We start from the raw sequence: 27,934 nt of genomic DNA, 5'->3' as shown, positions 1-27,934 counted from the left end.
CAAATAAAGACAAGCAGCATGAAGCATGATGACAAAAGTTGCAGGTTACTGAGTGCATGCTGTACTTTAAGCTGTCATTTGGTGATAAGGTTTTGCAGCTGTGGCTAATCTAATGTAGTAAAGATGCCATTTAGATTATTCCAGCTCAGTGTTTGTTGAAAGCTTAGAAAGATATGTTGTGTTAGGCATCAGACCCTGTATTTTTGTTGGAATCCCCCAGAATATTGTCTCATCTTGACTGGAGATGATACTGAAGACATTTGTGCTTCTGTCAGGTAGGAAACATCAATGTTCTGTTTTATCAAGTAATTCAAAACAATTGGATGTTGAACTTCTTTCCATATATTTCACATTTCTACTTGTTATCAGGACTGGGGACTATTGTGTCCTGCTGTTCCAGTGGGAATTTTAATTGCAAATCTGGAGAATGTGTTCCTGCACAAAAACTTTGTGATTTTAGAGAGAACTGTGAAGATGGCTCAGATGACGAGTTTTGTGGTAAGACATATTCATCAGACTTCATTCTCTACCTACTTCCTGTCATGGACAATCACTTGAAACCAGATTTTTATATACGCCATTGAAAAAAAGACATCACTTTACTAATATTAGGTCCAAAAAAACTTTTGCTATATTAAAATCAATTAGAATTTGGAAAACAGTTTTTATTTGCTTAATGTAACAATAATAGGAGAAAGCAATTTTTTGTTGCAAAATTCAAATTCAACTACAATTGATGCATTTCAATTAGGGCTATTGTTAAATGGTTAATGTAGTAATTGAGCAATCTATTGATTATTCTGCTGATTAATCAAGTAACCAGATAAAGAAAATTTGATAAAACAAAATATTGATAAATACTGCCATAACAGCAATATTAATATCGGATATCAACATCAGCCCAAATTTTCATATTTGTGCATCCCTAACAAATACTTTTCTGGAGTTTAGAAAATTAACCTGTGAATAATATACCAAGCTCACTTTTTAAAATTTAGACAAGATCCGAACTTATATTCAACTTAATAATAAAGCAGCAGGCTCACCAAGACACTTCTAAAAATATATCTATACTCCAGTTTTAGTGTATTCATCTTCAGTCAATTTAAGAAACTCTCACAGTCAGTTAGTTATAGCTGTCGTGACCACGTTAGCGACAGGATTTGGTACTTTCCTCATGCACAGAAACACACCTGCCAGGTATGCTCCGCTCCGCCACCCGTTTGTTGTGACCGGGATGGTGGTAAATTTATTTTCAGTTTTGTCTGTAAAGCTACGCTAACAATTAGCTACAGCAGACCACTGTGTTCAGTCTATCTCTATCCACCTGCATGAAAACGTAACGGCGCAGTTCCCTGTCGTTCGCTCCGAACCAGCCGCCAGGCTGCAGCCCCGGTTGGAGAAAGGCTGTCATGTTTCATGCGTTGCGCCGGTTATTTTAGGTATGCTTGTTCGTCCCCAGAAGTAGGATAAAACGCAGACATTTTCATCTGTCAATGAAATCCCCCCTGCTTGTCCCGGACCAAACTTGAGGATTATGCTGCTAGCCATAGCTGCTAGCACATAGCATTCGTCTACAACTCATAGGCGGAAGTGAGAGATTTACGCAACACAAATAACCATCCAGCCGGAACACGGTGCGTAATAGTAAAATATAATTTAACAACGCTTTTTCAAAAGGCTGGGATGATAATATGTCTTTTGGGCATACTCATCTTTATTGTAAAAAAAAAAAAAATCATCAAAATATAATTATCAAAGAGGCTTCATCAAGTTTTGTTTTAGTATTTCATTAATTATTATTTTCAAGGTTCATGCAACTTTGAGAATCACACATGTGGTTGGAAAGACACCAGTGAAGAATCATCCTACAGCTGGAGACGGCAGATGGTAAACACCTCAGTACCAGGACAGGACCACACCACAGGGACCCCCTGGGGTAATCATTAGTGTTCCTTTTTTAATTAATTCTCTGTCAACATGCATTGTGAGCATTTAAAACACTTTAAGAAGCAGATGTTTTCTTCTTTTTTTTATTTACTTTATTTAAATTTTTTGTGTGCTCAGGATATGTCATGTATATAGATGGTGACAAAAGTAATTTCTTATATGAAGCCACATTGGAGTATCCTGTCAACCAGCTGGCTGCTTTGGCATGCCAAATCAGGTAACAAGAACTAACATTTCACATTTGTTATTTAGCACAAATTGTGGGATCTTTATCTTGTCCTTTTTGTACCAAAAGTCATCTGCTTTTCTTCATACATATGTTTCAGTTTTTGGTATCATATTTATGAAGACAATTCATCCCCAACATCAGCATCATCCCTTAAACTAAAAATGATCAGAGGCAAAGTTGAGAGAGAATTACTAAAGATTTCCAAAATAAAAACTGATGGTTGGGAGAATGCAACGGCTTTTATTGGTAATCAACCAGGAGGCTACCAGGTTGGTAAAGAAACGTGTTTATTCTGTGGATTAAAAAAAAAATTCATTTGTTGTTTAGAAAGTAAAATTATTATTTACCTTGAAGACTTAAAAACCAACAAATTCTATTTTGTTTCATGCAGTGTTTTCCAGGTTTTATTGATCTTTGTCCATGTCATGTTTGGTGGAGGTTCATTGTGGACCAAAATGCAGAACAGTGGAGTAGATGATAAAAAAATCATCTAATGTTGAACACAAAAATTTGCACAGAAAAAAAACACAGGGGGCCATGCCAGAAGACAAAACAGTAAATTCAAGTCGACACAAGAAGAAATAAAATAATCAAATCTCAAAAACAACTCAGGATCCTAAGTGTCTATTCTTTATTCACCTTTTTAAAAGTAGTGTAAGATTATGATGCAGCAATATAATATTTATTTTAAGTTTTTTTAAAACTTTTTATTTTTTATTGAAGGTATCTTAAATTTTGCATACTACAATTCATTACAGAAGTTTTAAGTTCTGATACTGAGTTGTCTTTACTTCAGAAAAATTTCCACTTGAAAGCATAAACACATACACTGCATTCTAAAATGGAAGATTAGGGCATTGTTTTACATTTTTTGAGGACAATGAGTAATACAGTTCTGAATATTTTTATTGTACTAGCTAAGAAAAGCATTTATGTTGTTGGGATATTTATATTTAATCTCAAGTATAGCAGATATGGGAGAAAAATCCTGAATATAAGTGTTTAAAACGGCATTTTTGATTTTCTGCAACAAATATAAGGTCTTGTCTCTGCACAGCTGCTGTTTTCTTTCAAGCCTTCATTTGGGGAACAAAAACATGTTATGCTGGATGATATCAGCTTTGAGAACTGTGCAGAGGGAGACATCCCAGAGGAATCAGGCAACCTCTCATGTGATTTTGAAAAGGATACCTGTTCCTGGTACCATGACTACACAGCTAGTCTGTTGTGGAAGAGAAGCAATGGGGCATATGACGACCTAACTGGGAATGGTAAGCATTGCAATAAGGAGTTCATTGAGAGGAGAGAAGTGAGAAATTAAAACTTTCAGTTCATGGTCAAAGTTTTTAGAAACTTGCATATCATAAAAACAAACCTAACCAGACAGGCAATAACAACTAGTGCTTTGCAAATTTATTCATATTCCTTAAACTTTTTCACAATGTATTTCATTAGGATTTTTTGTGATAGACTAATTCAAAGTAGCACAATTGTGAATTAGAATGAAAAAGTAGGTGTTAGCATTAATCAGAGAAAGTGGCATGGATGATCATTGTAACTCTGAAGGGGCTAGCAGGGGTCTCAAACTCCAGTGCTCGAGGGCCGCAGTCCTACAATTTTTAGATGTGCCACAAGTACAAAACACTGGAATGAAATGGCTTAATTAACTCCTCCTTGTGTAGATCAGTTCTCCGAGCCTTACTAATGACCTAATTATTCTATTCAGGTGTGGTGCAGCAGAGGCACATCTAAAAGTTGCAGGGCAGTGGCCCTTGAGGACTGGAGTTTGAGACCCCTGGTAAAGACATCAGCTTGGTTTAGATATGTTAGTCCACAGGTGTCAAACTCCAGTCCTGGAGGGCACCTACCCTGCAACTTTTAGATGTGCCTCTGCTGCACCACACCTGAATAGAATAATTAGGTCATTAGCAAGGCTCTGGAGAACTGATCTACACAAGAAGGAGGCAATTAAGCCATTTCATTCCAGTGTTTTGTACTTGTGGCACATCTAAAAAGAGCAGGACACCCCTGTGTTAGTCATGCATTCCACAAATTTTCCATTCTAAAGCAGCAAGAAGACAATCATTTTTGAAAGAATCCTGAAGTCCAGTTTGCAGCTTTCCAAACTCCATTTGGGGACTGAACAAACATGAAGGAGGAATGACCCACACTGTCCAGACTTAAAGCTTTTTTACAAAGAAATGTTTACACAAAATCAGGTTTCTATGTCAGAAGCTGTTAGAAACCTACCCCCAAAGATTTGTTGTTGCAATCGCCATGAAAACAGATTCTTGTAAAGTATTGTCTGTGGGTTTTCTGAATAAGTACTATCTTGTGTTGTTATAGTACTTAAAATTAATATTAGATCGATAAAATGTTGTGTCTGAAAAGGGTAAAGAAGTATTAATACTTTTGACTCTAAATACTTGCACTCAGATCAGTAATTTCTGCATGTTTGTATGAACAGATTGGTTGTGGAGTTAAAAAAAAATAAATAAAGCGAATTGTATTTCCGTTTCTCCTTTCTCTACAGGTTACTTCATGCTTATAAAAGCTCAGAACCAAATGAATATATCATCATCAGCCAGGCTCATCAGCCTCCCTAAACCTGCCGTCCAAACTATCTGTGTGAGCTTCCATTACTACATATTTGGGAACAGCATTGGTATGTGGTTCCCTGCACACATCTATTCCACAAATAAAATAAGGCTTTTTAGCATTTTATCATAAAGTACTGTAATATTATAAAGTATCAGTAATTACAACAACTTCTGCTGTTGTAATCAGGATCCCTGAGGTTTATTACTAAACGCTCTGGAGAACCAGAAACAATCGTCTGGATGCGAAGTGGCACACAGGGAAACAAATGGCGGTTTGCAGATCTTACCTTCAACAGCGACAGACCAATACAGGTCATTACAGTTTATGATTTACATATTTTTGCTTTGACAATTAAAAATAGTTTGCCAATTGTGGAGGGTTAATTATCAGAAATAAATAAGTCACCTTCATGTAGATTTAGAGTTGTGTATTCACATTTAGATGCATTGATGTCCTGAATCTTCACTTCAATTCATTCTCCAGTTCATTATAGAAGCTGTGGTGGGCGGCACACAGGGGAGCATTGCCATTGATGACGTTGAGGTGGCCACTAGTTTGAATGGCTTGTGTCCACCTGAGAGAGAGTGTACTTTCCAGGGTTCTCTTTGTGGCATGCAGCCTCATCCCTCTGCGAGCTTCAGCTGGGACCGGATCACAGGCATGTCCCAGCCAGCCAACTCTTCAGGTCCCACCAAAGATCACACTCTGGGGACAGAGCAAGGTCTGCAGCTTCATTACATGACATCTTGCAAAAATATCCATCCAGCCTTTCTGTTGTGTTTTTTTTTTGTTCCCATCATATTATAAACTCAAACCTGAGGGTGTTTTAATGTAATTTTGTTTGATAGGCCAACACAAAGTAGGGTTTTATTGTAATGCATAAGGGAGTGGTTTTTATTCTTTTTTTTTTCTTTACAAATAAAAAAACGGTGCAGAGATTAATCCTCACAGCCTGATGCTGCAACCGTTATGTTTTATCGTTGGAAAGGTGAGGTCAGAATGATGTGCAAACTGCAAGTAGAACTTCAAATCAACAAAGTCAACAAAAAGCTTTCTTTTTAACATTCTCCCATAAGAGACAGTTTTATAGAATGCATTGCTGATCATTTTGGACCTCCTTAGTCAATTTGTTTAGTTGTACTATATACCCTGCCATTTTCAGATGAAGGATTAAATCAGTCATTTCAAACTGCATTCCTTGAGGACTGGCAACTTTTAGATGTGTCCCTTGTTCTACACACTGGAATTAAATGGTTAAACTGCCTTACTAGCATTCAGTCAAGCTCTACAAAGTTTTGCTAATGAGTTCAAATTGAAGGTAAGAGTGCTAAAGCAGAGACATAAAAGTTGCAAGACTTTGGCCCTTGAGGATTGTAGTTTTAGACCACTGGATTAAGCAGTGCTCTGTGAGATGTTGGCAAATAGTTTTATATACCTCTGCTTTAAGCTTATCATCAGCTTTATTCTTGACATGTCTGTTGTGTCTCTTGGCGATTTTGAGTCTTTTGTTCACTAATTTTCTTTAACAAACTTGAGCTAGATTACACACAGATGAACTCTACTTATATGTTTTACTTTTGAAGTTGCACTGAATTTGATTTAAGGTTGTCCGGGTACAGAGGGTCATCTACTGTAAGCATGCTACACAGTATATAGACCCCATTTCATTAGTAAAAAATTTTGAAGACAATGCACAATTTGCCTTCCACTTTACAATTATTCATTACTGTGATAAGTCTGTCACTTTCCGGTAAAATACAGAGGTTTACTGTATAATAATCGGTGCATCCAAACAACACTGTGAGACATTTTTCTCTATTTGTAGGTTACTACCTGAGTGCCGGGTTATGGAAACACTCTGTGGGATCCAGAGGGGCTATGATATCTCTGATGGAGCCTACACCGCTCGATGGGGAGTGCCTAATGTTCTGGTATTACATGGAAGGAACAGGAGTGGGTGAACTGAGTGTTTACCTTCAAACTGACAGCCAAGAAAATGCCACCAAGCTGTGGACAAGGATAGGCGATCAGGGATCGCACTGGCGGCATGGGAGAGTAACACTTTACAATCCAGAAAGCAATTACCAGGTAGCTACTCAGTCTCGCATTACCATCATGTTTGCAGATTATGATTTCTGGGGGAAAATTTAATCAAATATTAACTCATTTTATTCCTGTTATCAATTTTAGCAATAAATGAAAATATAAAAAAGGAGATTATTACACACATTTGGATGGTTTCACAGAAGTATATTTTCTTGTCTTTATGGGTTTTAATGATATTTTCAAAATCAAATTGGTTTATTAAAAGAAAATATTCAAGGGGTTTATTTTATCAGTTTGTTATTGTAGGTAAAATATGCTTTTTTGAAGTCAGGTAAATTAAATAAAATGGATGTGTGAGTACCGTGTAAAAATCAGGACGTAGCATCTCTCTTCTCTTTTTCTGGAGTTAATTTCATGGATAAAATTACTTTAATCCAAGACAGGTAATCTATACCCACAGTACATTTATGTGTCAACAATGCCTAAAACATTTGATTAAATTTTGGTTTGTTCTCTACTTACCAGGTGGTGTTTGAAGCAATAGCTGGAGATGAACCAACGCGAGATATTGCTATTGATGACCTCACCGTCTTGAATGGTATCTGTCCCCCACCAGGTAATTGACAATGAATAAATTTGGTCTAGCTTTATATTTAGGCATGTTTGGAAGCATTAAAGCAGTTTGATTGTGGTAATGTGTTTTCTGTGTTTTGTATTGAAGGCTTTTGTGACTTTGAGATGGACCTCTGCAGCTGGGTAAACAATCCCCCAGCAGAGTCTGAAGTAGAGTGGGACTGGCTCTCAGGCCAAAGTGATGGACGTCTTATTCCTAGAAGAGACCACTCAACAAATTCTCCTTTAGGTGAGCAATCATACATCATGCAGAATTTCTTACAGTCATGATCTAACTTTGTAGAAGTTTTGTCTCCTTTTTCATAGGTGCACTCCTAAACTTGCTAGTTATTTTACTAACCAAGTCAAACGGTTCTGTGTTAATTTAAGTCAGAGGTGGAAAGTGATGTAAAAAATTACGGTAAAGGTGGTTAAAATGAATAATCCATCTATTTTCTATACTTGTTTAATCCATTTGAACTCACAGTTAAAGTCGATGTCTTTCTTCTGGTGTACAAGCACACACTTACAGTACAGACCAAAAGTTTGGACATACCTTTTAATTCAATGAGTTTCCTTTATTTTCATGACTATTGACATTGTACATTCACACTGAAGGCATCCAAACTATGAATAACACATGTGGAAATATGCACTAAACAAAAAAGTGTAAAACAACTGAAAATACCCCTTATATTCTAGTTTCTTCAAAGTAGCAACCTTTTGCTGTGATTACTGCTTTGCACACACTCTGCATTTTCTTGATGAGCTTCAAGAGGAAAGCACCTGAAATGGTTTTCACTTCATAGGTCAACCTGCCCTGTCAGGTTAATAAGTGGGATTTCTTGCCTTATAAATAGTCATGAAAATAAAGAAAACCCATTGAAATAGAAGGTGTGTCCAAACTTTTGGTCTGTACTGTTGATGTAATTGAGTGCCAGTCATGGTAAAATTCATGTTTTTAGACCGTGGGAAGAAGATGGAGTGGAGAGAACATGCAGATTCCACACAGAAAGGGCCTAATTGTGATTAAAACCCCAGTCAGTCCTTTAAGATAACATTAACTACTAACAAAGGTCCCACATTTCAGGCCAGAACTATATATATATATATACTGTATAGCTTTGTAGCGAGATTTGGGTTGAGGACATGAACCAGCAGTTTTTAAAAGTTTATAGCTTCCATAACTGAAAGTCAGCCAATTCTCACTAAAATGTTGAAGTTGTTATTGTGTTCTTGAATAGAAAGACAAGTTATCTTAATTGTATATTTTTCAGTCATGTTTGAAATTAATTAATAAATTCAGTTTATTTATATGATGCATTTTGTTGCCACAGGCCACTTTGCATTTTTAAGGCCCCTTAAGTCTGAAAAAGAAGAAATTGCCCAGTTGGAGAGTGAGTCCATGGAAGCAGTAGAAAGTGGTTGCATAAAGATCTGGCACCACACTGAAGGATGGCGTATTGGTAAGTACATTTTACATTTTCTTTAGCAATTAATAGAAATCAGTTACTGTATTTTTTCCAGCTTTTGGTTTTGCGTCTTATCCCTGAAGTTTACATCTAGGGAACATTGTGTTTCTGGGAAATCCTTTAGAGACTCCTGATGCGCATGGCATTAGATAATTTTGTTCTTTCTTTAAAATGCTTTTGTTTTCCACCAAATTTCTCATACAAATGCATTGATTTTTTTCCGCCTTAATGTGTGCCTGTTTTCTTTCTCTACTATTGTGATATATACAGTATAGTTCTTCAGCTGGACCATTTTTATGTCAGTGGGTTGCAAGAGTCAGAAGCTCACAATTCTGTATTTGCCAGAAACTTCACATAAAAATCTTAACATATTTCTTTGTCGCATTGTTTTTAAAGTTTGTTGGAAAAAGGATAGAAGAGTATGAGTCTGTAACATTACCATTAAAAGAATTTTGGCCCACTGTTCTCTTAAAAAATGTTTAATTTAACCAAAATGAAGAACAGTCTGAATTATTTCTGAAGCTAGACTTGACTTTGGCATAACAAACATTTATCTTGACTTATCTATTTGTTGTCCATCATTTCATTGGGGTTTGTTTAGTTGATTCAAATCATTGTCCTTCAGGAACGTTCCAACTTTAGTTACCAAATAAAAAAGGGTTTGTGCTTAAATGTCTCATTTATGTGCAAAATTTCAGTTAAAATTTGTGCATCCATCCAGTTTTTAGTTTTAGTTTTGTCACTCTTATTGAAGAAACAAATATTTCTTTTGAACATCTGTAAATATGATCTTTTTTAAAATTGTTTTGTTTTCTCACTGATAATTTTTGGTGCTTTCAGGACCATCAGACATTACACTAACAGTGTTTTTAAGTGAGGCTGGTGTTCTGCATCCCCTATTCAGTACTAATGGTTACATGAATTCCACTTGGATTCAAGACAGAGTGAATTACAATTCATCCAGTCTTCACAAGGTTACTTATTTAGAATTTTATTTCACATTTTCATTATTGTGTTTCTTTTGGGCTTCTTGTGCTTGAATTTATTTTAAAGCTCTAAAATCTGATAATTGTACTTTTGACTGCAGATTATTTTACAAGCCCACTGTCCAGTTGGAAATGACCAAAGTTTTGCACTAGATGATATCCATATCATCCGAGGCAAATCTTGCGAAGATCTTATCCCCACCACGACCAACCCTCCCACCACAACTACCAGTGCTCCACCCTCTAACATGGACTGCAGCTTTGAAAAAGGTCAAACTCAAAGATTTAAGTTCAAGTAACATAGCATAGTAACATAGACATCTGCGTTTTGCTTTTTGGGTTCTTTTGATGAAATTTTAGATTTTTTTAATGAAGTTCAGTTTGTCTAATTCAGTGTGTGCTTCTTGTTAAACAGGTTTGTGTAACTGGGTCCAGGAGGACACTGATGATATAAGCTGGACTCTCAGCAATGGACTTCAAGTGGAGGGCGTGTGGAATGGGCCTCAGTATGATCACACTGTTGACAGTGATCAAGGTACTGCCATTTGACGATGACACAAATCACCACCTGGCTGAATGATGCAGCAGTTGTTAGTACTGTTGTTTTGGAACAAGAATATCCTGGGTAAAAATCCTAGCCAGAGGTATTTTTGGACTGAGTGTGCATGTTCCTTCCAAGCATCCGGATTTGTCCGGGTTCAAACAGTCCATACATTTGCATGTTAGGTCAATTTTTCCGTCTGAGCTGGCCTTATGGGTGTGTGCCTTTGCATAATTGTTTGTCCTGTGATGTCAAGGCAACATTTCCTGTGTGTACTCTCTCACCAAATAACTGTTGTAGATGAGCAAAATGGTTTCTGTGTATTTTTCAGTACACAAAAATAATATGTCTTAAACGAACAACTGTGGAGAAATCTGACATGCTTTTTCAAATTAACATTTTTTTGTCTTCTGTCTTTACAAAGGTTTCTTTTTACTGCTGAATGGATCTGGTTTGAAGGATGGTGAGAAGGCTGTTACCTCGGTTTCTGTCTCTCATCTTTGGTCACAGAGCTGTATTCAATTCTGGTATTATATGCTGGGGCCGTCAGTATCCACCCTGAATCTGCTGATTCAAACCGTATGTAACCAAATAGGCTTCATGCAACTGTTGCATAAAATACACTTCTCACAGAATTTTACTCCATGTTAGAAGTCCTCTGAAATCTTGGCCTGGACTCGTCAAGGAACCCAAAACCCGGACTGGATCAGAACACAAGTAGCTGTAAACTTTACTGACGCACTTCAGGTAATTGTTTACAAAAGTATATATTCATCTTTTTCAAACCTGTTGCAGCACTGCTGTCACTTTAAATTTTGCAGCCAACATTGTTTTCTAAATGTATGTTATTATGTAAAAATCTTTAAATTGATTAGTTCACAAACAGAATCCAGAACATGGATTGGCTTCAAAATATTACCCGTCTCACTTTGATTTCATTAATCTGTTAACAGATAAAGTTCAGTGGGCAGAGGAACATCCATAGTCACGGATTCATTGCTATTGATGACATTACAGTGAGAGCGGGAAGCTGCAGTAATCAGAGTATGTAAACTCTTAGGTTAAAATGAGGCCAAATTCTTACAGTTTGATTTTTGAATGCATTTCCAAATTAAATCTGTTTTCAGATGAATGTGGATTTGATTCGGACTGGTGTGAATTTGAGAATCGCCTTAGTGACAGGGGTCTCTGGAATCGCACAAGGGGAACAAAGCATCGTGTGGATAAGACTTATGGGACTGAAAATGGTCAGTACTGAACTGTGTCAGAGTGCAACTACAAAGTGATGCAAGAATGCACTTATACTGTTATAGATGTCACTTGTGATATAAAAAGTCATTGCTGATCAAACCTTTCCTGTTCTGAAAGGCAAACTTAATTTTCAGGATGAAACTGGGACCAAATGGCAAGGAAAAAAAAAATACAAACATCATCAAAAAGTGTATAGTTGATTAAAACCTTAAAATAACTGCTTAAAAAATAATTGTAAAAAAAATCTTTTTAAAAATGCAAATCTAATAAAAATTTGTTTGCCTTAGAGAAGTGAAATGATATAACTTTTACTGTGTGCTGCAGAGTGTATTGTGCATGGCAACAGCAATTTCAATGTTTTGGACAAAGAACAAAACACCAGTGGTTGCTGCTAACTACAGCATCATGATAAACTATGTTGCTTAGGCATACTGATCAGATATTATAATGAAGCAATGTTATTGTCCTCTAATCTCTTTAGTTGGTAATTTTACTGATTCCTAAATATTCTATACTAAGACTATTTGTGCACCATGCAGGGACGGGAAAAGTAGTGGGCACAAATTATTGTTAAAAGATTAAAACATTCCATGTCTGCAAAAAGTAGCTTGTTTTCTTGTATATTTTTCAGGATTCTACATGTCTGTGATGATACCAGATTCTGAGCAGAAGGAGACAGTTGAGCTGCTCTCCCCACTGTACTCTTCAGATACAGAGATGTGTGTACGCTTCTGGTAGGTCCAGTACTACTAACACACTCATTTATACACAACTGTCTAATTTATCTTCTAGTCTGGGTATAAATGTGCATGCTATTTCAGGTACATGTTGCCTGCAGAGACCTCCAGCTATCTTTCTGTTCACGTGCTGAGAAGTGGGCAGCTTGGCGATGTCCTTTGGCGTCGCTCTGGATTCCTCTCCAAACACTGGGAAGTGGCTGAGGTCACTGTGTCCTCACCTGCACCTTTTAATGTAAATTAACATTAATAACAATACATTGTTTAAAGCTTGTAACCAGGATTGACCTTTTTTTTTTTAATCAATTTCCAATAAATCTAATCATTTCAGGTGGTATTTCAGTCCGTTCATGTGCCTGGCACCAACAATACTGTAAAAATTGATGATTTCTCTGTGAGGAATGGAGCTTGTTCTACTCCTGCCAGCTGTGACTTTGAGTCTGGACAATGCACATGGGTCAACGTGCACACAGAAGATGGACATGGGTGGGTCATGTCCCACGGAGGCTTCCATGGACCACCAATGGACCACACCACTCAAACCTCAGATGGTAATCCTTATGCTGCAGTGTGTAAAATGAAAAACACATTTCTTTAAATATATAGAACCTAAACTTGGTGGATTTTTTCTCGAATTTGCACTAGCAAAGAAAATTTATGCTTACTGCTGCTAAAATAATTTTTTACATTGTAAAAAGGGAAATAGTTTCTTATTTGTTTCAAGATCCTATTATTTTGGTTAAGTCTCACTCTTAGTCTCCTACAGGGCCTTTTTCAGTTTGACTTTGTTTTTGTGACCGAGACCAGATTTGCCTCCTCTGTGTGCTGCAATAAATCCCAATTAGCTAAATAAAGTAATATTTTCAACTTCACTCTGATCCTGTTGCAACTATGGCTTGTCAGAATCTTTAAAAAATAATTAAAAACTGACAGATTTAGATATTTTTTCTGATATTGCCCCATTAATATTGCCCAGCTTATGCCAATTTACATACGGTAATTTACTTGTGAACTTATCATAAATTATTACAGCTGTCAGACATTGACTTTTTGGATTTTACATTTACCTTCTGTTTACTTGCAGGTTGGTTTTTGCTGAGCTCAGCATTGCACCAAGGCCAACACAGCGTAGCACAGGTTGTGTCTGAATGGATCCAACTGCAGGACACCCCATCTTGTCTCACCTTCTGGTACCATATGGGTAGCAGGTGAGCGTAGAATATCCCAAACATGTCACATCAAGGCTTTTTAACCTAGATTGAGTGACAGTAAAGTACAAGGATGGACATTATCCTGTTGTTTCCTCACTAACTTCCTCAGGAAGTGCGAACAAAAGTCATTTAGACATGAATCACCTGCTTCACTTTGTGCAACACTAAGAGAAGTTGTGTATCAGAGTTCATCAGTGAACCAAGAGAATAATTTTATCCCATTAACAGCAGCCCAAAAGATGTAAGAATCTTGCCTAACAGTTTGTTTCCTACAAGCTGAAACAAGGAAAATAGCTATTTTCCCAGAAAAATGAATGAGAACACTCTGAGTAATTGTCCCAGAAAATCTTGGAAAATGAATCATTTCATTTTGCAGAAATGTGAAAAAAAATGTTGTTTTTTTTGTTTTTTTTCTTTCTCTCAGTGATTCTGGCACATTAAGGTTGTTTGCACATTCGGACCGAGGAGAGGAGACTCTAATGTTTCATAGCAACAGCAGTGGCAGCAGCTGGACCCAATTCTCCCAGTCAGTTTACATATCCGAATCTTTTCAGGTAAATCAAAACAATCGCCACAGTTGGAATAAATTACAATGCCTCTCAACAGTATTCATATTCATTGAGTTGTTCACATTCATGTGAACAACTGAAATACAAATTTCAGTGAATTGTATTGGGGTGTTATTTGATAGACCAGGTCAAAGTAGCATGTAGCTGTGAAACTGAAGGCAGGGAATAGAAGAATGTATTTTTTTCTAATAAAATATGATTTGATATTCTCCAATCTTGGGATTATTTTTGTGTGTTCTTGGATAGAAACCAATGGAGAGCATCTGAACGTCAGTGATCAGTTATTGCCACAGATTAGGAACTAGATTTCTGATGTGGACTTTGATCTAAACCGGTGAATTATGGCTCTGGGCTCATGTTTCGTGTTCTTTTCTTGCTGGAAGGTGAACCTCAAGTCCTATGTGGCCTGTGACAGGCGTTTCCTGTGGAATTAGCATTAGCAAGTACTACTGGGGTTGCTTGTAGGATTGACCTATATTTAGCTCCATCCATCTACTTTAACTGTTCCTGCTGAAGAAAAGCAGCCCCACATATTGCTTCCAACTCTATGTTTTGTGGTGAGGATGGGGTCTTTTTGCACTTTGGCCATAAAGGTCAATTTTGGTCTCATCTGAATAGAACTCCTGTTTCTGCAGAGGACTGTTGACTAACTGCATTCATTATGCCATATTCCTTAAAGGACAGAATAGTTGAGTGCAGGACTAATACCTTTTCTGTCCACAGATTTTCATATTTTAGTTGTAGATCTCTGCATATTCTCCAGAGTTATTATGAGTCTCTTGTCTGCTTCTCCAATCAATGCTTTTCTTGACCAGCCTGTCAGCTTTGATGGACCGCATAGTCTTTGTAGGCATGATCTTTCCATTTTTAGATGATTGGTTATTGTGTGCAAATCTTGTGACATTGTTCTATAACCTAACCCAGGTTTTAACTTCTACACAACATTCTGTCTGCTGTGTTCCTTCTTTGTCTTCATGATGCTCTTTGTTTGCTAATGTTATCTAACAAACCTCTGAGGCCTTCACACCATTGGTGTAATTGTACTGAGATTAAATTGCATGTGGGTGTGCTCTTACTGACTGGCTTAGTTCTGAAGACAATTAGTTGTCCTATATCATGTTTTGGGAAATCTCGGTAAAAGAGCCTGGAAATATTTGCAACACACATTTTAAATCATGTATAATTTTTCTTGTAAATAGAAAAATGTAAGAAGATCCATTACATCTAAGAACTTAAGCAGCAGTATTTAAGCTGTTTGCATCCTCTCAACAACAGCTTATGATTGAGGCAGAAAGCAACAACAAGGGATTTATTGCCATTGATGACATCAGTCTCACAGAGGGTCTTTGCCCAGGTACTTGTGTTTTTATTTTCAGTCGTCCTCTTCTTCTTCTAATATAAGCATACTTTGTGGTAAATACAACTTTTTTCTTTATAGAAAATGAAACAGGAGGATTTGAGGGCTGTTCATTTGAAAATGGCACCTGTGACTGGCAGGATATCAGCGTTGGACAGGGCCAGTGGGTGAGAGGAAGGAACGGCACAGTGGATAGTGGACCCTCTGTGGACAACACACTAGGAACTGAGCTGGGTAAGGTTCTCCAAAATCAAAGATAACAATGTTGACTGCCATTATGGGAGTCAGTTCTCCACAATACATAAAAACCTGATTCCAGCATCATAATGAGGGGTTTGTTAGAAGAAACAAAGAAGCTGAATATGACTTTTTTTTCTGTTTCCTCTTTTGTGCTGCATATGCAAGGAATGCTGTGTGTTGTTAGCCACAGTTTCCTCATCCCTGCATGGGTTTGGATTGCGCCATTTAAGTGCTTGTGCTAAACAGAAAATCTCTCCATCTTTGATGTTTTTCCAAATCTGCAAAGCAGAGTTTTAGTTTTCTAAGTGTTAATTCTAAGATTTAAAGCGCCTCTTCTCCCCATATTTTGAAATCTGTTGGTTTACAACAAATCAGTATTTCTTCTTGCAATATTTGTTCTGCCCTGATTTGTATTTTGTTAATTTATGCACCACATAAGTTTTCACATAAACAAAGGACTTGGGTGATCCTTTCAGGTTGGTACATGGGATTGGAGGCTGATAGAGGGGGAGAAATGAGTCCTGCTACGCTGCAAAGTCCCATCATGAAAGAGGCCAGCTCTACTTGTACACTACAGTTTTACCTCAACATGCATGGAGAGGGTATGTTTTATAATCGTATGTCTGCAGGTACAGAAATCTATGAAATATAAAGTCTTTGGATTCCCCCTATGTGAAAGCTTGTTTGTAACTGTTTCAGAGTCAGAGCTAAAGGTGCTTTTAAAGGAAGGCCCCAGGATCACCACATTGTGGTGGCTAGCTGGAAACAATGGAGATTTGTGGCAGCACAGCAATGTTGTGATTGGCCGGATTCCCCAGGATTTTACCCTCTTGTTTGAAGCTTCCACTAACTTCAACAAACCAGGACATGTTGCTGTAGATGACATCGACTTCACCAACTGCTCCCTTCCTGGTAGTCCACTAGCTTATTGAGCGCTTTTATCTAATTTATTTTAATCAAATTTCTATTCACTTCAAAGTTTTGGATCTTCTTTGTAGAACCCCAGTCGTGTTCCGAGAATACATTCATGTGCAACAACAGCGCATGTATTGATCCCAGCCATGTTTGTGACTTCAGCGATGACTGCGGGGACCGGTCTGATGAGAATGACTGTGGTGAGCTTCTACACTGTCTGCTGAAAGCAGTAAAGACGCAAAAATCACAAATGTCAAAAAGCATCAGAGCTCGATATTTAAATCTGTAAATCTACAATAAAAAGTATTTTATTTTATGTATTTGTTGTTTTTTAAATTAGCAATTTAAGCCGCTCAAACTCTACCTCCTTCTCTACTTTCTATATATACAGAAAATCAAGGTGTGGTGGAGCGTTGCAACTTTGAACAAGGCCTGTGTTCTTGGGCAAACAGTGATGTGGACACAACAGGAGGTGATTGGACACGGCAGGCAGGAGAGGAAGGCTGGCCCAGGCATGGTCCTCCGAGGGATCACACTCACAACTTGGCCACAGGTATAATAAACTCTCAGAGATGCTTTTACCACTTCTCTTCATCAATAGTTACAGTCTCAGCTGAAGATGTTCCAATATTTTTTAAGTTTCAGTTGTATTCCAATGGTTTTTATTATTATTATTATTATTATTATTATTATTATTATTATTATTATTATTATTATTATTATTTATGAACAGGTCACTATATTACACCTGGGAGTCACCTGACTGAAAGGGGCCAGATGTCTGAGATTCTTTCAAAGACATTGTTACCAAGCTTTAACTGCACTGTGAGTCTCTTGTTCATTTATTGCATGCATCACATAAAGGAAAATGCATCTTTAGGTGTTCTTTTGGGTCATTTTCTCCACCATTAAATAAATTAAAAATAAGACCATTTTAAACCCCTTCAGACAGATGATTAAATGTTAAAGGGGCTACAACATCTACAGAGAAATATGTTGGAACCTAACTATAAAACATATATTAACAAAATCTCACTCGGAATATTTTAGAAAAAATCTATTAAATTGATGCAGCAATCTAACATTAAGAAATAATAGTTTTTAATAACATTTCCGCTGTCATATTCATTGGTACCCCTGATGGTCCTTTTAAAAAATTACTCTGAGCATTTTAATGCTTTAGTTTAGTTTAGAAGTTCTAATTAAGTACACATTGTGTAACTAATTAAATTCACTTCTCTCTGTGTGTTATAACCTTGTAAAACATTGTATAAAAAAAACCAAAAAAAACAACTAAGTGCTGTCTTGTTGGCAAAATGGGGCCATACAAAGTAGGATGGCTATCATTTGTGAATTGGATTTTGTTAAAAGTTGTTAAAATATGTAATATTTATCCTTACCAACAAAAATGTACTCAAATTATTGATTTTGGGTTATGATTTTATATATATATATATATATATATATATATATATATATATATATATATATATATATATATATATATATATATATATATATTCTGTGTGGGATTAGACTCCTGTAATAAAAACCCTCTTTCTTTTAAGACTTTTTGAGAATCTTTACTGGTGATTAAAGATAACAAAATTTGTAGTATAAAAAAATAATGACTAGTGTTGTACTCATATATTACATATACAATTATGTTGCAGTATTTGCTCTTTTTATTGCCTGTCTAAAACCTGTCTCTGCTCCATAAATTCTTTACTTTCCCTGCTGGCTGAAATATTTTTTATGTTGCAATACTTATATTTCTTTCTTTTACTATTTGAACCTTTTAGGTGAGATTCTTTTACTTCAGCATGAGTGATGATTCAGCTCACTTGACAGCCAAGTCCAGAACACTGATGTCTGGTATTGATGACAAAATGCTGTGGATCAGGGGATCCTCCCACAGCTATAGTTGGCAGAGGGCAAAGGTCACTTTCTCCTCCTCAGTCATTAGCAAGGTCTGTGGGAGCTAACGCAAAATGGTCTTTTGTATTAAAAGTCTGACTACATTACAAATGCCTGTCATAAAGTAGAAGAATCAATAACAAAAGAAAATGTCTCCTCCTCAGATTGCTTTTAGATATGAGCTTGGGGACACTGAAAGAGGGCTTGTTGCCCTCGATGACATCTCTTTCTCCAGGGAATGCATTTTTGACCCTGAAAACAGCAAACTACCCGAAACATTGCCTACCTCTTCCCCACATACACCTCCAGTAACAACCACACCTATGAGTCCCTGCCAGGTATGTGAAAGCTTAGTAAGTTGAATGTCTACTTTGAAAATTCAAAATATATTAATTAAGGTCTTTGTCTTTGTACCTGCAGGATAATGAGTTTTTTTGCAGGCGTTCTGCTGGGAAAGTGTGTATTCCTGTGATGTTACAGTGTAATTATTATCCAGATTGCCCTGAAGGAGAAGATGAGTCTGGCTGTGGTGAGCATTTAAAATGCATCTCTTTTATAATTAAACCATACTGTATCTACTATTTGTTCCTCCTGGTTGCTTTTATAATCAAATGCAAATAGGTGGTCTCTTAGTTTTGAAGTTTGGAAAAGTTTAATAATTTAGTTATTCATCTTTCACCTATACTCCCTAACGTCTGTACTTGTTCCAGGCTCATGTACATTTGAGAAGGATCAGTGCCTGTGGAGTGACGCCAGTGATGGACCAGCAAAATGGCAGAGACAGAAAGCCAATAACAACACTGAACCCTCTGAAGATCACACTACCCAAACTGGTGACCTTATTTATGCGTTATGAGATTGCACATTTTATTCATATTTTGGATTGCAATTGCAGTTAAGACTCCTCCATCCTTAAGTGTTACAAGCAGAGTTGTTTATTTAGGCTTCTTTCTTTCTTAGGCTTCTACATGGCAGTAAATCTCAGTCAGGATTCCACACAAACAGAAGCCAAACTCCTTAGCCCCCAACTCAAACCTTCATCCCCCTACTGTCAGCTACTGTAAGTAACAAAATCTCTCTAATCATTATCTAAAATGTCCAAAATCTAGATGTTCTAATTACAGCTGAATATTCTGTTGCATGAATTGCTTAACGCAAAACTCCCTAACCCGTCTCTCTCTGCCATGCAACCTGCCTCCTAATCCGACATTCTTCTCCACTTCCTTCCTTCTTCCACATACTCAGGTTTCACTTCCACATCAGTGCAGGGAGTACTGGGTCACTCAGAGTGCTTATGCAGCAAGCTGAGGGTGGTGAAGCAATCCTGTGGTCACGCAGTCACAACACTGTCTCCCACTGGGCCTTAGCGCAAATGCCTATAGGCCTGTTTCAGCAGACCTACAAGGTAGATATACTCATGTTCTAAATCAACACTTTTACCATTTCATTTGGGACTTTTTATTTTTCCAGTTCTCAAGAAAGTGTTAGAAAAACATGGACATATGGGCAGGGCATTATGTATGGTCTGGTTAAAAAAAAGGATCATTTTAGATTTTAATTTTAATACATGCAGGATGTTTCAGATTGTGCAGAATATATAGCATAATTAAATATAAGAAACTCATACAATATATTTTCCTATATTGTATGTTTCATAGGTAAGGTTGCTATTGGTTACCACAATGCAAAACTAGTAAATGTCTGCAAGATTATTCTAAATAAGAAAATATTCTTCTTTCAAAGAGCTTAAGTCTAAATTCAGATAACTCATTTATTTTAGTTCCCCACATCTAGCAATAGTTTTTATGTTATTCTTTCATTCTTATGTTTTTTTTTTAGCTGTGAATAGATGAAGACCCACTTATTTAGGAGTAGACAAATGTTTTCTGAAGTTTCCATAAATTAAAAAGACTGCCCCCTGAAAACCCATATAAGCTAAGGCTGAAAATAAAACTTTGAAATGGAAAATTTGTAGCTTACATAGATATTTTAAAAATGTGTGTTGCCATCTGTGTTCTCAGGTTTGGTTCAGTAGTGTAAGTAGAGCAACAGGACCCATCAGCTCTCCTGGAGACCATGTTGTTGCTGTGGATGACATCGCCTTTATTAACTGTGAAACAACCTATGAGCCACCAGGTGATTTTGGTTCCATCAAATTTCCTAACAGATTGGTTCTATTTAGTTTTAGAATTTGAGGTTTTTGTGACCCACATGATCCAGAAAGTTCCATTTGTTTAAGAATACGTATTTTTTTCTTCCTCAGCCCTGTCTTCTAATGGCTGTACGTTTGAAGATGGATTGTGTGTTTGGGTCCAGGGAGCTGAAGATGAGTTGGACTGGAGCATTGGCTCAGGTCCCACTGAAACCCCTAATACTGGACCTGCAGGAGACCACACCATTGGAACAGGTTATTATTCTTCCAAACTGTCTAAAAAATATGATTTATTTTAACTTATGTGAATCATAAATATGATATGCTTTGCGAGGATTTATGTGCTAGCAACCAGTTGTAAGGGTTTGCTGAGACAGAGCATGTGTGACCACAAGTGAACATTTTTAGAAAGAATTTTGACTTTAGCAGCATAGAGAATAGTTAAATAAACAAATAATTAGGTTATATTTAAGTCAGAGATAATTCAACAACAGTGAATTATCTCTGTTTATTTAGGCAGAATGACTAAACCATTGTGGCAGTTTTTACATAAATGTTCCCTAGTCTCTTTCTTCTGCCCTATTTCTTTTGTTGTCTCTACAATTGTGAAAATTGTTCAGTTCAGATAAGAGCAAACAACAAGGTAGGGAATGTTATATGTTCTAGCAAGGGACCAAAGGTCACTAAGTCTTTGTATTTGTTTTGCAGGGAAGTATCTGTATATTGAGAGTTCTCATCCAAGTGAGAAGAATAACACAGCACAGTTAAAGTCTCTACTGCTGCCACCTGCTGGTGAAAAAGGATACTGTTTCACATTTTGGTACCACATGTTTGGAGATACTGTGGGTTCATTGAAGATGTTTCTGAAATCAGCTGACTCGTTGAACAAAATACTGGTAAAACTCAAAATAAATGTATAACTTTGGTCCTTCATCTTAAATGCAATCAATCAGATTCTGTATCTCTGCAGTCTGGATGCTTCCCTCTGCTGCACTGTTGGAAAACAACCATGTAGCTGATTGAGCAATACTTAAGGCTGTTTCCTCTTACTTGTCTCTCTGTTAAAAGAACTTTCTCACAGTTGTGAAATGATGATTGCAAAATGATATTTGTGTATGGCACAATGGCTGCAAACTGCTCAGTTTTGATGCATACCTCTGGGTTGCAAAAACGTCCCCACATCCTCATTGTGTTAAGTGATTCAGCCTCCTGTCTTTCCTGTAGGTGTGGCAACAATCAGGAAGCCAAAGGGATGAGTGGTTGCTGGTTCAGAGTCATGTGACCTTGCAAAGAGTGCATCAAGTGATTCTGGAGGCCTCCGTGGGGGGAGAGGCTGGTGACATAGCCATTGATGACATTTCACTTATCCATGGACCTTGTCCTGATTCTGGTAATAAAGCACAAAATTCCCATAATGGAGCATATCTACCTTTTTTTTTTTCTTTTTATCATCCAAAACTGCACCAGAAACTATACATTTCTCATTTTAAGCCCAATGTCAAAAATACTCACCTCTTCCATTTTAAGCAGTGACATTACAGAGTAAAGCTCAGACTTTGCTAGTCTGAGTTGAGGTATTGTGGGTATCAGGCCATAAAAATGGTTAATTTTTAGATGCATTCAAAATCTAAAGCTGACATTGTACTGTACATCTGTTTATTTCTCCTTGTAGACATTTTTAATTAATTATGGGCCCATGGTTAATCTAAAATACCTTAAAATAACTTTCTGCTGATAAGTGGATATGGTATTTATCATGTAAATGGCAAATATTTTATTTCCTCCCTGAGGCTAAATGGATAAATGAACATTTATTTCAATTGTGATACAAAGTGTGTGCTTATTATCCCCCTGGGATAGGATAGAACTGATGCATGGTAAGGATGAGATGTTTTGTAGTAGACCATTTTTTCAATCCTAACATAGTGAGGTATAAAATTACTAAAATTGCAAAAGTAAAAACGGGTGAAGGGAAAAGCAGCAGGCACCTGGTTTTATAAAATATGCACAACCATGTACCAAAACTACAGCAACTCCATTTTGTGTGATGGTACGATTATTGCACAACCTAAGTAAAACTGTAATTATCCTTAAATTCATGAGAACAGCAAATGATATTTGGGTGACTTCATAAACACAAAATAGTAAAACTTTGATATCAAATTGCTTTTTAGATTTGTGTGACTTCGAGGAGGGCAGCTGTAACTGGCAGCAGGAAGCATCAGATGACTTTGATTGGATCAGAAAGTGGGGCAGCACACTCAACCCCAACACAGGACCGGAGAGTGACCACACCACCAACGCACCCACGGGTCACTATTACTACCTGCCTTCCTCTATGGACGACCAAGCTGGCCAAAAAGCTTTAATGTCTTCGCCTCTATACAGTGAAAGTGAGAATCAACATTACACTGTGAAAACATTTAGAATTGAACGTTTGGAGGACTATTTGTCTTTAGCTGCTTTATTTGGGCAGAACTCAAACTCTTGTAAATGCTAAGTTATGTTAAAAATAATTATAAAATTCTGTATCATTATTGCTGTGTTCAGGTAAAGGATCTTGTTTGCAGCTGTGGTACCACATGTATGGCAAAGGAATGGGCACACTGAATGTTTATCAGCAGAGTCTAGATGGGAAGGAGGTTCTGATTTTCTCACAGACAGGAGACCAGGGTCGGCTGTGGAGGTTCGCTCAGGCTGAGCTCCTGCCACGGATTCAGCCATACAGAGTGAGTCACTCAAATTCAGTTTCATTATGTAATGAAGTTACATAGTGAACTTCATTACAGTTCATGATTAGATCTTTTATTAAAGCCATAATAAAAGTTTTGATTGCATATATACTTTGCTGCAGTATATATTTTTTACATTATGCTCCAATTTGTCATGATTGCTTTTTCTGAAGATGTTTTTACTGAAAGCCTTATAAAGATTTTGTATCCCAGTACAGATCTGATGCACTTTATAAATTAGTTGACCAATACACACACCAAATCTGAAACTGCATTATGATTAAGATAAAATTGACCTCATATGTTTAAAACCTTAGGCAATTCAAATTGCATTAAAATAACACACATTCTTTCATCACCATTGTATGATAAACATTAGTGTGACTTTGTATGCATATGCTTACGTCTATGCATCTCAGGACTTTGCAGCACAGAAATTTTGTCCCGACCATAGTTTTTGCTGTGCGGCTCCAATATGAAGCTCTACCACTTCATATTGTATTAGAATATGCTAATGTGGTTAGCATATTTGGAAAATCTCCTGTAAGGTTATAAAAATGTGACACTTCACTGTTCACAGTTACATATTTATGTCTGGCTGCTGCTGTTGTTCTGCACGGCTAGCTGAAGACTGAAGGTTAAGCCAAGCCTACTTACTCTATGTTTTGATATGACTTCTTGATAAGTCAGTTAGTGAAATATTGAAATGTGATTCTAACAAATTGTATAGAAAAACTGTACATGCATATTTTTATCTGGTGCATAAATTCCTCACTTTAATTTTAACCTTGTAAAATTTAGCAACTCGTATTTCACTTGCACACTGTACACAATGTTCCCAAACTGAGAGCTGTCTAGCCATGACACATAGGGCAAGTGGACAGGAAGCTGCAGCAAGCTAATACAGTCTCTCTTCCACTTTGAATATCATAAGGAGTGAAAACCCCAGACAAGTTAGATCAACAACTGAATATGCAGAACCTATCGAAACTATGAGATGCACCTTGCAGGCTAAATATGTATGCAGCTGATGCAGTTATTGGTGGTTGAATTCAGTTCTGCACTCTGACATCAAATCATATCAAACTGGAATCAGCATTAGTAACTTAGACATCACTCGTATTTTGAGGGACTGATTTCTCAAAGGATCTTTGCACAGTCTGTTTAAAATTGCAATTGATTTAAAGTTATGTACAATATGATGTTTATTTGTAGACAAAAAATGTAACAAACCAATTGGTTTTTATGTCTGAAAACCCTTTGTACCAAAATCTTTTATAAATGTCCTTTCTTGCAAAAATATTAATAAATCTGATTTTAAGAAATATTTACACTGAAAATAGGAATGCGCTGTGTGCTTTTAGATATTGGTGGAAGGTGTGAAGACCGGCCCAACCTTGGAGGGAGATATGGCCTTTGACGATGTGCAGCTCATAGATGCGCAGTGCCCTCCGCATGGTTTCTGTGACTTTGAGAGGTCCTTCTGCAGCTGGAGCAACTTGGGAGCTAGAGTCGACCAGCGAGGCTGGCTCCTTGGAGCAGGAGCCACCCCAAACCCCAACACTGGACCCACAGTTGATCACACAACTAATTCCTCTGATGGTAATCTGATGCTGTGTATCTTATTGTTTGAAAATACAAAAATTACTCATAGTCTGGATTATAGGTACACTAACTTAGCCTTTCTTTGATCAGATTTTACTTTGCACTTCTAATCTTGGAACTAGTCTGATGTGCAGATCATCCATATTCGATGTGACGGTAATAGAAAACATGAGGGACGTTGGCATTGTTTCCTCAGGTCACTACATATATGTGGACAGCTCGGTGGGTGAGTGGGGAGACATGTCCTACCTTGTCAGTGACGTGTTCCAGCCATCCTCAAGGGGACACTGCCTTACATTTTGGTACCACATGTATGGCAGCCACATTGGGACTCTCAATGTCTACATCAATGACAGGTCTGAGAAAAATCAATATCAAACAGAAATTTAGTGTAAATTGGCCTGGTTTAATTTTATTTTGACTCGTTATGGTTTATAGGAAAATGCAAGATGGAGGCAACGAGGAAGGACATCTGAAGTGGACTAAAGCAGGAAACAGTGGAGACCAGTGGCTGCAGGACAGTGTGTCTATTAAACATGAAGAAGCATTCTGGGTAATGAACATTGATTTTTTTTTTTTCTGATAAATGCATTAACTGTTAGGAAATCTAAGGTTTTAGTGCAGAACGTTCACCTACACGCCTCTGTTGGAAGATTATAAACATGCAGTAGGAATAATTTTGGACTTTAATGTATTTCATTTAGTGCAATCTTTTTAAACTTCATATAACTTGAAGTAAACACAGTTTGTAAGCATATTGCAAAGATTACAGCAGTAGGTTTATTTTTTGGTTTATTTTGAACACAAATACAAAAAAGAAAATACGCATTTTGTTTCAAAACCTACAGAAAACAAATTCTCTCCTGCTTCATGAACAAACACTTTGCTTTAAATGTGTGGTATGTAAGTCTGTTGCCTTCTTTGAGAGCTGTGTGTGTACGTGTGCCCCCACTGTTTCTCACCCATCAGTAAGGAGATTGTCCGAAAAGTCCGAAAAGTTACTACAAGTTGCTAAATGATGTCATCACGAATTAACACAATTGTTCATGTGTATTCAAATTTTATCTAAGGGGTAGGAAAAAAGAATAACAATATATGAGAGACTAGCAGAGAAGGAAAAAGGTCATGTTTAGAACTGTGAATGAAATTCCTTCTTTCAAATCAGCACTAATTCAGTATGTCGCAGATCAAACATTCCTTTTTGAGTCTGATAAAAGCCCAAAACAACGAATCTAGCCGAGATATTTTACTTTATATTGCAATTTAATTTTAATTATGTGTTAAGGATAATCAGGCAGATTCAAAAGCCTGAAAATCCTGTCTGAGCGCTGAAGCGAGGGACAGCTGAACAAGGACTGGGCTATAAGTGAGAGCTTAGGAACACTGTAAGATCCCACAGCAGGATCCACTGCTTTTTACGAAGAGTTACGATGATACATGTCTTGAAACTAAAGTCTCTATGAACTCCAGGAAAAAGAAACATTATCGGAAGGTCACATGGCACACATTTTATTGTCCAGCTCAGCCTGTGAAGCCTGAATGTGATCGTTGACCCCTCTCTCAAAGAGGCAACCAGATGTGTAACAGTTTTTACCAGATATTTTTTTGAGCATTTGTTTTCACTCCCCACAGTTTGTGTTTGTGTATCAAAGAGGAATGAGTACAGAGGGAGACGTGGCTCTTGATGACATCACCATCCAACCGAGCAGCTGCTACTCTGAGCCTTCGGTTCTTCCCTCAAATAATTCAAGTAACTATTTATACCTAGAATGCTTAATTAGAAGCAAAACAATTGTTGTTCTTCCTGGAAAGAAATTACCAGTTAATTTACTTGTCAGATATTTATCTCCATGTTTTGCTGTTTCTGTAGATGCGCTCTCCGCTGGCCTTGCAGTTGGTCTGACTCTGCTGATTGGAAGCATCATCACTATGTTCCTTTTCATGCTGAACCGAAAATGGAAGTTGATGTAAGCTTTTTTGTGGTCGCTTTGTTTGTTTTTTTTACCTCTAATATGAACATAACATACATAATAATACTAAAATATGCACAGACATGTTATTGACTTAATTTGACAGGAACACGTCAACAATAACGAATAATGAGGTTCCCAGAGAAATCTCCATGTTTGACATGTCTGACCACACGCAACATGTAAGTAAGGATCCCAGCACTTTACGAACTTTATTTTATGTTATATTACACCATATTATCTTTTTTTCAGGATGCACAACCTAATTATACAACTGACTTCTCCTTCTTCAACATACTGTATGATCCATCAGGACACACTACTGAGACCTCGTCTGACCCTTAGCCTGGTTTAGACTCCATTACTCCATTGAGAGTAGAATATAAATGTATTATATTTGTTCCACTTTATTATTCAGTGTGATTTTTTTCCGTTTGAAATTTTTTTGCATTCTTTCTTATGTATCTGCAATTGGTGCTTGGTAAAAGCTTTTGGAGACAATTTTTTTTCCAAAGTGGAGAATGTGTTCACTGCTTTAGTCTTTTTCTATTTACTGAAGCATCTTTGCTCTATAGATTCAAAAGAATCGATTCTCCTATTTTAGTCAAAACAACTATAGAATCTGTAAGCAGGAAATATAACTGGGTCTTGAAATGTTATTTATAATAATGTTTTAGTATGTTTCTGTTTTTTCCCAACACTAAATAAACTAAATGGCAACTACTAAACAATCAGACATAATGAAGTCAAGTTTCTCCGTGTTGCTGGGCAACACTGTCTTCCAGGCCCGTGCAGAGACCACTGAAAGGGCAGGTGCTCAAAAAAAAAAAAAAGGGCACAT

The 27,934-nt window shown here is 37.0% G+C and overlaps 1 protein-coding gene across 2 annotated transcripts; it reads left to right on the top strand.

Moving 5' to 3' along the window:
* Nucleotides 1-156: 156 nt before the first annotated feature.
* LOC111608989 (MAM and LDL-receptor class A domain-containing protein 1-like) lies at nt 157-27,926 on the top strand. 2 transcript variants are annotated; one of them, XM_023336103.1, is made up of 51 exons: nt 157-275; nt 370-498; nt 1,811-1,939; nt 2,068-2,167; nt 2,277-2,448; nt 3,237-3,450; nt 4,713-4,844; nt 4,967-5,091; nt 5,264-5,501; nt 6,606-6,868; nt 7,352-7,442; nt 7,548-7,688; nt 8,776-8,904; nt 9,751-9,884; nt 9,998-10,166; nt 10,312-10,431; nt 10,862-11,016; nt 11,089-11,184; nt 11,391-11,481; nt 11,565-11,684; nt 12,320-12,422; nt 12,510-12,660; nt 12,757-12,976; nt 13,510-13,633; nt 14,061-14,190; nt 15,481-15,559; nt 15,644-15,796; nt 16,279-16,404; nt 16,502-16,714; nt 16,801-16,917; nt 17,109-17,270; nt 17,451-17,542; nt 18,520-18,687; nt 18,799-18,972; nt 19,055-19,163; nt 19,345-19,467; nt 19,595-19,694; nt 19,880-20,039; nt 20,656-20,770; nt 20,898-21,041; nt 21,495-21,682; nt 22,011-22,176; nt 22,961-23,179; nt 23,337-23,515; nt 24,883-25,120; nt 25,320-25,479; nt 25,562-25,676; nt 26,756-26,873; nt 26,994-27,090; nt 27,200-27,275; nt 27,346-27,926. In XM_023336103.1, the coding sequence occupies exons 1-51, from the start codon at nt 245-247 to the stop codon at nt 27,436-27,438; spliced, it is 7,191 nt and encodes a 2,396-aa protein (XP_023191871.1). In that variant the 5' UTR covers nt 157-244; the 3' UTR covers nt 27,439-27,926. The 2 variants fall into 2 exon arrangements, with proteins under 2 accessions (XP_023191871.1, XP_023191872.1); XM_023336104.1 differs by lacking the exon at nt 27,346-27,926 and having other exon boundaries at nt 27,175-27,275.
* The last annotated feature ends 8 nt before the right edge of the window (nt 27,927-27,934 follow it).

This window comes from Xiphophorus maculatus, chromosome 6, assembly GCF_002775205.1.
Source record: "Xiphophorus maculatus strain JP 163 A chromosome 6, X_maculatus-5.0-male, whole genome shotgun sequence".
In the NCBI taxonomy this organism is placed as follows: Eukaryota; Metazoa; Chordata; class Actinopteri; order Cyprinodontiformes; family Poeciliidae; genus Xiphophorus; species Xiphophorus maculatus.
The sequence above is the reverse complement of the archived record's forward strand: the minus strand, read 5'-3'. Positions and strand labels throughout refer to the sequence as shown.

Coding starts and splice junctions, on each gene's coding strand:
- LOC111608989 (XM_023336103.1), top strand. CDS start 245: ATGATACTGAAGACATTTGTGCTTCTGTCAG. Junction 10,432..10,861: donor CACTGTTGACAGTGATCAAG/GTACTGCCATTT, acceptor GTCTTTACAAAG/GTTTCTTTTTACTGCTGAAT. Junction 20,771..20,897: donor AACAACCTATGAGCCACCAG/GTGATTTTGGTT, acceptor TTTCTTCCTCAG/CCCTGTCTTCTAATGGCTGT.